The sequence below is a fragment of the Rhincodon typus genome, chromosome 8 (genome assembly GCF_021869965.1).
Source record: "Rhincodon typus isolate 14 chromosome 8, sRhiTyp1.1, whole genome shotgun sequence".
NCBI classification, from domain to species: domain Eukaryota; kingdom Metazoa; phylum Chordata; class Chondrichthyes; order Orectolobiformes; family Rhincodontidae; genus Rhincodon; species Rhincodon typus.
This window is the reverse complement of record NC_063339.1, coordinates 33,802,180-33,811,528: the sequence shown is the minus strand read 5'-3', so window position 1 is coordinate 33,811,528 and position 9,349 is coordinate 33,802,180. Positions and strand designations below refer to the sequence as shown.

The window sequence follows — 9,349 nt, the reverse complement described above, 5'->3', positions numbered from 1 at the left end:
TTGTCTCGGATTCTCCAGCATCTGCAGTTCCTACTATCTCTGATTCACCATTAGTGACACTTTGCCTGGAATCTCACAGCTGTTTTTCTGTTACAGGTGTAAGTCTGGCTGGCAGGGAGAGCTATGTGATCAGTGCATTCCTTTTCCTGGCTGTTTACATGGGCTCTGCACCAAACCTTGGGAATGTGTATGTGAGGAAGGTTGGTCAGGCAGCCTCTGTGACACAGGTTTGTTGATTCATGCTGCGTTTTGCAAATTCTGTAAAATCTGTAAAACTGTAAAATCCCATACATAATTTAAAAACAACTAACAAATATCTAGATTATTTTTGAGCCTTACCAAAATTTGGGTTTCGAAAACCGATCAGGAAATTTATTCATTGGTGAACTTTTCATTTTGAAGATGGGAACTTATCTAGAAATATTCAGGTGACCTTTTAAAAACGTATGATTTTATATGAACTTTATTTTTTGTGTTTCAGTATTTTTCTTCCAGGTGGTTAACATTTTATGGTAATTTAAAAATAAGAGAAAGAACCATTATATCCTTAAATGGAGTTGTGCTTGCTCAAATATCACTTTTCTACCCTTTTCCCATAGCCATTTTATATTTTTCTTTTTCAATTGTGTTAAGTGATAATATAGTTTCCTAACCTAATAGCCACTTATGGTAAATTTTTCTAAAAAAAAGTGTAAAAAATGCATTCTCCTTTTGTTACTCTAATTATAATGCTGAATTTATGCCTCATTTGCCAATTTACCAACCAATGGAAACAATCTTTCAATTATTTATCCTTTCATGATTATTCTTACTTTGAAACATCTTTCTCTTTAACCATCTCCAAATCAGTGAATAGTAATTGATTGCTTAAAGCTATTATCCAGACAGCTCCTGAAGAAATAAAATTGTGTTTTGCGTTACTCAGTCTTAAGGCTGATTAAAGACTTGGATACACCTCCTTCTTCCTGTATCCTTGTCGGACACACACCTTGAGTACCTCCACACACTTGGGACATCTACCCTTTGTATGTACATGATCCCAATTTGTGCGATTTGGGGCAAGGTCAAGAATAATTATGGTGAATAGAATCACCACAATATCATGCAATATTATTAAAAGAGTCTATGAATCCTTGTCTCATGAAGTTGAACTACAACCAAGGTCTATAATTTTCTTTCTAACTCCTTAGAGATGTAACTTTCCATCCTCCAAGCCTTTGGAAGAAATGCTGTCCTAAAAGAATTTAGTGCAGACAATTTTGGCATGTGTCTCTACTTCATACTCCCCAGACTCCCTCAGTTTCTGGGATACACACCAGCTGGATCTAGAGGTCAAATTCTATCAGCTCCATTCCTGTCATTAATAACATAAACAGACAAGAAGCATGACAAATTCGACTTGGCCAATTGCTGCCCTACCATGTCTTTGACAGTACAATCAAGTGGCACATAGAGGAATCCAGCTCCTTACCATATAATAGCCTTAGTTCAAACATGGACAAAAGAGCTGAACTGAAGAGGTAAGATTGGAATGACTTCCCTTAACATCAAGACAGCATTTGACTGAGTGTGGCATCAGGAGGCCCTAATAAGAACAGAGTTAATGTGAATCAGGGCAAGCTACTGTTTTTTTTTCTCTTACTCATTCACTGGATGAAGGCGTCACTGACCAGGCAGTGTTTATTGCCCATCCCTAATTGCCCAGAGGGCAGTTGAGAATCAACTGCATTACTGTGGGTCTGGAGTCACATGTAGGCCAGACCAGGTAAGGATGGCAGTTTCCTTCCCTAAAGGGCATTAGTGACCCAGATGGGGTTCTTTCCAACAATCAACAATGGATTTATGGTCATCATTAGATTCTAATTCCAGATATTTTATTGAATTCAAATTCCATCATCTGCAGTGGCAGGATTCAAACCTGAGACCAGAGCATTATCAGGGTCTCTGGATTAATAGTCTAGTGATAATAACACTAGGCCATTGCCTCCCTGAACCCAGTTGGAGTCATACCAGTCACAAAATAAGGTGATTGTGATTGTCTCAGTCTGAGCACATCATTTCTGTAGTTCCTTATAGGGATGTCTGAGGTCCAGTCATTGCCAGTTCCTTCATTAATCACATTCCCACTTCCATAATGTGGGGATAACTGCACAAAGTTCAGCACCATTTGTGACTCCTCAGATACTGAAGCAGTCCATGCCCAACTGCAACAAGATGAATGACATTCAGATTTGGGCTTACAAAATCATTGTGTAAGGGATATGTCCCAGGTCAGGACAATATTCTCTCAAATTTTTCTGATGTCTGTACATGGCAGTGACTTCCAGAACCAAAATTCAATATATTGCACAGCAATCAGCAGCTGTGATTGCGCAGTTTAGAGGGTGGGGTTGTAGGGTGGGAGGGAAATGTAAGAGCTTTGTCACATATACATATATGGGAGGTGTTTAGTAGTGTAGTGGTAATGTCACTAGATTAGTAATCCAGAGGGCTAGGCTAATGCTTTGTGGATAAGGGCTCCAATCCCAGCCTGGGAGTTGTGGAACTTAAATTCAATTTTTAAAAACAAAACCTGAAATATATAAAGCTAGTCTCATGATAGCCTTTGTTCAAACATGGATAAAAGAGCTGAACTCAAGAAGTGAGGTTAGAATCTCAGACATGGTGGCCATGAAGCCATAATTGATCATTGTAAAAACTCATTTGGTGCACTAATGTCCTTTGGAGAAAGAAACCTGCCTACCTTATCCAGGCTGGCCTACATGTGACTCCAGAATCATAGCAATGTGGTTAGCTCTTAGCTGCCATCTGAAATGGCTTTGGCAAGTTTATCAGTTCAAGGGAAATTAGGAATGGGCAACAAATGCTGGCCTTGCCAGCAATGCTCATATCCCATCAAAGAATAAAGGATAAAAAACTGAACGAGTGCTATTCCTGCTCCTCTGCTAATTCACCACCAGGGTAAGAATTCAGACCATTAGGTGAAAAAATCTAATTATTTTCATGGCTAATTCTTGCTTTTGGATTGATTCTTTTCAAGATTTCGAGTTAGACATTAATAATAGGTTGATTAAAAATGCAATGTATTCTTTTTAAAAATGATTGCATTTCTTTCAGCATTAAGACAATCAAGATAGTGATCACTAAGAACATGCTGAGGGAATATAAACAAGGCATAGAACATAAAACATAGAACAGTACAGTACAGTATAGGCCCTTCAGCCCACGATGTTGTGTCGAACTTTTATCCTAAACCTAAGGTCTATCTAACCTCCACCCCTACCTTATACTATCATCCATATGCCTATCTAATAGCCACTTAAATGCCCCTAATGAGGCCGACTCCATTACCCTCTCCGGCAATGAATTCCATGCCCCTACCACTCTCTGAGTAAAGAACCTACCTCTGACGTCTCCCTATATCTACCTCCACTCACTTTAAAACTATGCCCCCTCATAATAGCTACCTCCACCCTAGGAAAAAGTCTCTGGCATAGCATTAGAACTCTACTGTTCTCAACTGTATCTATGTATAATCTGGTGCATAAATTACAATTTAACTTATACTTCAAGTGAAATAATTTGAATTAAAAGTTAAATGCTTTCCTAATTAATGTATCTATACTCATATGTGGTTTCTCTAGCCATGATTCTCTAACTTATAATCTAATTGTGGGGTTGACATATTCAGTGGCAACTGACTAACAAACCCCATCATGAGTAAGCTCATCAAATCCAGCTCCAGTCAGTTTGCTAAGAGCTGACCAGTGAGCTTCTCAGCCAATCACATGTCTTGACCAATACTTTCTGGGTCCTAACCACTGTTGGATGAGACCCAGTCTTCAGGAGACTCACTGGTGAGAAGATAAGGCATTTTAAAAAAAATTCTCATGGAGGCACATCGGGGCAAGGGGGGGAATTTCAGTGGCCTTCCATTGGCTCCCCTTCTCTGCCACTGATTGGCACTAGGTTGTGATAAATGGGGCAAATTCAACCTGACAGGCAGGTCATCCTGGTTTCCCACTAAACCATCAATTTCTGTGCCTGCTGGGAAGAGAGTTAGTCAGGACACTGGCAAATTGGTGCCCTTTAAGGGACTTAATTACAGGCAAATCAAGAAAGGAGCTTTCTCCCCCAGCACTTAGTAGCTGAGGTGGTGAGAAAATGGCAAGTATCTGTCCAAGGCAAATTCTTTATTTATTCATTCACAGGATGTGACATCATTGGCTAGGCTAGCATTTATTGGCCATCCCTAATTGCCCAGAGGGCAGTTGAGAGTGAACCACATTGCTGTGGGTCCAGAGTCACTTGTAGGCTAGGTAAGGATTACAGATTACTTTCCCTAAAGTGCATTGATGAATCAGATGGGTTTTTCCTGACAATTGACAATGGTTTCATGATCATCATTAGACTCTTAACCTCAAGATTTTTATTGAATTTAATTCATGGCAGGATTTGAACCCAGTACCCCAGATTATTATCTGGGTCCCCGGATTAATAGTCTAGCGATAATACCACTAAACCATTGCCTCCCCCAATAGCTTTCCTAACCATTTGGCCTTCTTTACTACCTTCCTTGCAAACTTCAAGGAGAGGAATTTCACCCTCCATTTTAATTAATTGCATTATTTTTCATTACAGCCTCCAACAGCTGTTCACCTGCTCACCCCTGCGCTAATAATTCTACATGTATAGAGAGCGAAGATGGTGGCTACATATGTGTCTGCGGACAGGAGTTTATAGGAACCCATTGCCAACTTCGGAAAGGGTCCTGCCACAACAAACGGTATGGGATGCATGCTGCATGCTATCCATATGACAGGATTTCAGGCAGCTCGCAACAGATTCTAAGACAGACATTAGAAGCGAACTATATTTGGATGATCTGACCTCATCCATTCAGAATGATCCCAATGTCCTCCTCTGCAGCAGTCAAACTATTCATAAATAATTCCAAGCAATTTTCCTCTGATCTTAGACTAGACAATCCTAAATTTTCCTTTAAGTTCAATTTGTGACCACTTTAACTTGTTCATTTTGATTTCTATCATGTCCAAATGCCTAAGAGAGACCTAAGCTCCAAAATAATAAATTTATACATGCATTCATCCCAATGCATGTGTATTCATATCAGTGATTGATAAACTGCATTATACTGCACTGGAATTAATCTAATTGCTTTACTGCATTTCTGAAAAAGTCATATTGAATAATAAATCCAAAGCTGCAAAAGGTTACTGTTTAACTGGAGTTCACTGAACAGCAAGTGGTTTAAAAATCTCTTTGGCAGATCCATATATAGAACAATATTCAATGATATAACAAATTGGAAGAAAGAAAGAGGCTTTTCAGCCTATTGTACTTGTGGTGAAGGTAGCGCTTCAACCATAAAAATGTATCTAATTGCACTTCACTTTCCTTTCTCCATATCCTTTCAAATTCTATACAATGCCTCCCTTTCAAATTCTATACAACCCCTACTTAAATGAGGTTTGCACTCTGCACCTCAAAGGTCAATTATATTTTGGCCATTTAGCTCAACAGGTTTTGCAGTTAGAATCTATCTTTCCTTTAGAGTTGATGGCTGCCTTTAAGGGTCTTGATATTAGGTTCTCCAGAGAACTTTCATTCAATGATATGGACAGCTGTGAGTGACTGTAACCTGCTGGCAGCACAGATTTTACATATTGTCTACAATACTTGTAATGGTGATATAAATCTGCATCATTCCCTGTTTTCCCACACAGCTTGTCATATGCTCTCCAATTCCTTCTCAAAGAGTGAGATATGGCTGGCAAATGCTAAGTATTGCCATTTCTCTGGAAACGGAGGAACACCAACTCCAAGATAAAAATGAAAACCTTTCAGTTAAAATTATATTTCCAAGTGTGAATCAATTGACAAATTATGGGAAAAGACTGTACATCCTATCTGAATGTTTGTTTGTAAATCAATTTGTCTATATTGTATTGAATTATTTAATAATATATTTATAATTATTAGTGCATATTTATCAAGTCATTGCAGGACTACCTCAAAACTACAAATAATGTATAGTCACAATGCTACCATTTACCAGTCCACTGCTGTAAGTGTGTTTATGGATGTTATTTTACAAGTTGAAGTTTATGTATATATGTATTTTTTATCATAGTAACTGTGCAGATTTGTTATTTACTATGAATGTTTTACAGTGAGAAGACCAAAACAAGGTTTTCTTGTGACAATAGACTTGTACTGTATATGGTAGCTCTAAATTATGCAGTAGATAAAAACCCATAGTTAATTGGAAAAGCGTGGTACAACTTCCGAAAGCCTGTCCATCAAGACACAAGTCAGGAGTTCAAATGCAGTGCTTCCTATTTGCCTGGATGGGTGCAGCTTCAACAACACTCAAGAAAGTTGACGCCATCCAGGACAATGCAGCTCATTTGATTGGCACCACACCCACAAGCATCTATTCATCCACCACTGACGTTCAGTAGCAGCAGTGTGTATTATCTACAAGATGCACTGCAAAAATTCAATAAAGATCCTCAGAAAGTAACTTCCAAACCCACAACCACTTCCATCTAGAAGGACAAGGGCAGCAGATACATGGCAAGTTCCCCTTCAAACCACTCACCATCCTGACTTGGAAATATAAGGACATTGTGGGTGAACCTACAGTACATGGACTGCAGTGGTTCAAGAAGGCAGCTCACCACCACCTTCACCAGGGCAATATATGCTGGCCAGCCAGTGATACCCATGTCCCATGAGTGAATAAAAAACCTGGCTTTGTCATAACAAGCTGAGAGAAGTTGCAGCATCACCTCCAGAAAAAGCAAAAGCCTTTCTTAATGCTAGGGCTGATTTTCCTTTCTCTGTGCCTGGAGCAATTACACTGATGCCCTTAATATTGTGAAACAAGGCATAGAGAAAATCATGATCAAAAGGCACCAGAGTGATATATAAAAAAGGAAACTTTAAATTAATGGACAAGAAAAGGCTCAGTTTGAAGTATGTGTTTCTCCCACATAACTTCCCTCCATTAAGTACATGCAGGTGATCCAATCTCCCAAGGAGGAGAACAGAAAAATCCCATAATTTTATTAGTAGGAACAATGCCCATTACTCCAGGAAGTAAGAATAGCAGACATTATCATTTCATGCTAACATTGGATTCTAAATAAGTTGGTGTCACAGTTTCAAGGTTATTGATACATTGTAGATGAATCAATTCAATATCTGTTATTTACCTATTTGATTACAGGCCACTTTGTCAGAATGGAGGAAGCTGTTTGGATGATAATAGGTTCACATCCAAGACTTATTGCCTCTGTTTGCCTGGTTTTACTGGTGACTTTTGTGAAATAAGCATTTATAACTGTCACCCAAACCCTTGTGCCAACAATGGAAACTGCACAGATCTGTTTTCTGGATTCAGCTGTGTTTGCCCTAGTGGATTCACTGGCAAATCCTGTGACTATTCAGTCACATCTTGCCTTAGCCATCCATGTCAAAATGGAGGAACTTGCCATGACCATCTTGGAGGAGGATTTTATTGTGCTTGCCTACCTGAATATGAGGGAGAAACTTGCCAAGAACAAACATTTGAGAGTGTTAATCATGATGCCAAGCACAATGTTTCTAAGTATGCAGGAACACATTGGATCAGACGTGGCAAACCCCTCCAAAGACCACTGCATAAATCAACGCATCAACAAGGTAATGGGATGCTAACAATCACAGTCAAAGAAACCATCCATAAATCCAGCTCACTGCTCAATAGTAGTCAAGTGATCTGTTTTACTGTGCTTGGATTATTGACATGTCTTGTGATCCTGGGGACTACAGGGATTATCTTCTTCTCAAAGTGTGAAATTTGGCTGGCAAATGCTAAGTATCGTCATCTCCTCTGGAAACAGAGGAAGCATCTCCTCCAAGATAAAGACGAAGACCTTTCAGTCAAAGTTATCTTTCCAAGTGTGAATCAATCAACAAACTATGGAAGAAACTATACAACTATCTGAATGTTTGTTTGTAAATGAATTTGTGTAAATTATATTGAATTATGTAACAATATATTTATAATTGTTAGTGCATATTCCAGCATTTTGTAATAACTGTATCATTTGAATGTTTTTGATATTTGTTATATTTAGAAAGATATACATGAATTTATGTGAATTGTAACTTGAACAAGTGGGAACTTATCACAATATAATGGTATATTTAAATTACCACAACACTGTAACATGTAGAATTGGATAGCAATGAATTAAATCCTCTTTTAATTGTGCACAATCTGCTAGAACCTGACACAAATGAATCCTACTTTTGTCTGAATTCATGTTTTATATAGTCTGCTTCAATAGATTTAGCTACCGCGTCTAAAAGTTGACTTTCATATGGTTTATGTTTGAGGGGTTGATTAGTTTGTTTGATTTGGACCCGAGTGATATTCACAAAAAGGTTGTCTCAATGGAATAAAGTAAAAAGCAACAACACTAAAGAATTCCTGATAATGATCAAATATTTATTAATTTTATAACATGATTTCTTAGCAGCATGCTAGATATTATCTACTGATAAGTAATCATAATCGCATCTAGATTTGTCACTCATAATATGGTCAATTTAATCATTTGAACGAATTAAAAGCAATAATTAAAAATGCTATATAGCAATTATTTACCAGTGCTCATTTTCAATAGAATTTCACATTTATTATGGAATTGAATCATTAACATTTCCAGGATTAGCCTTTATTTCTGAAACTTTTGATCTTCGAGCCCTGAAAACTCGGGTTGACTTTTACATGAAGGATATGAAAAATTATGTTTTGTTTACACTTTAGATGAAAAATCATAGGGTCGACTTTTACATTAGGTCATTTTATGAGAAATGTGACATTTGACGTTAAAATACTCAAAAGCTTAAGATTCTCATGTATAACTTGAAAATTTTACTATCGCAATCTCACAGTATTGATACAAAGTTAATTTTCCATCATAAATGCATTTTAAAAATTCATTTAAGAGCCATTGACCAAATAGTCACTTAAGTTTGACTGCCTAATGATATGTGGCATCGAATAAATAGAACTGTGTAGTCAGTGATAACTATCTACAAGGTTAATTGTTCACTTAATATGCTACTCAGCAAGCCTTTTGTTAGAAATGTGTCAAGAGACTAACTCACTGTTTCTAGATTTATAGATTCAAATCCCAACCAAACATGAGAGACAGTTTAATTGCCACAGATAGCTGTAAAGGTGGTAAGTCAGAAAGGAAGGACATGCATTTACATAGTGCCAGCCATCAGGATATCTCAGTCAATAAATAGTTATTGTAAAGAAACACGC

At 37.7% G+C, this 9,349-nt stretch overlaps 1 protein-coding gene across 1 annotated transcript in view; it reads left to right on the top strand.

The window, feature by feature from the left end:
* The window catches only part of LOC109919294 (protein delta homolog 1), a 20,376-nt gene extending 12,058 nt beyond the window's left edge, over window positions 1-8,318 (top strand). The window contains exons 3-5 of the mRNA XM_048599656.1: window positions 97-227; window positions 4,642-4,786; window positions 7,256-8,318. Of these exons, the coding sequence (XP_048455613.1) occupies window positions 97-227; window positions 4,642-4,786; window positions 7,256-8,015 (1,036 nt within the window). The 3' untranslated portion in view covers window positions 8,016-8,318. The remainder of the gene's footprint in view (window positions 1-96; window positions 228-4,641; window positions 4,787-7,255) is intronic.
* Window positions 8,319-9,349: the final 1,031 nt, after the last annotated feature.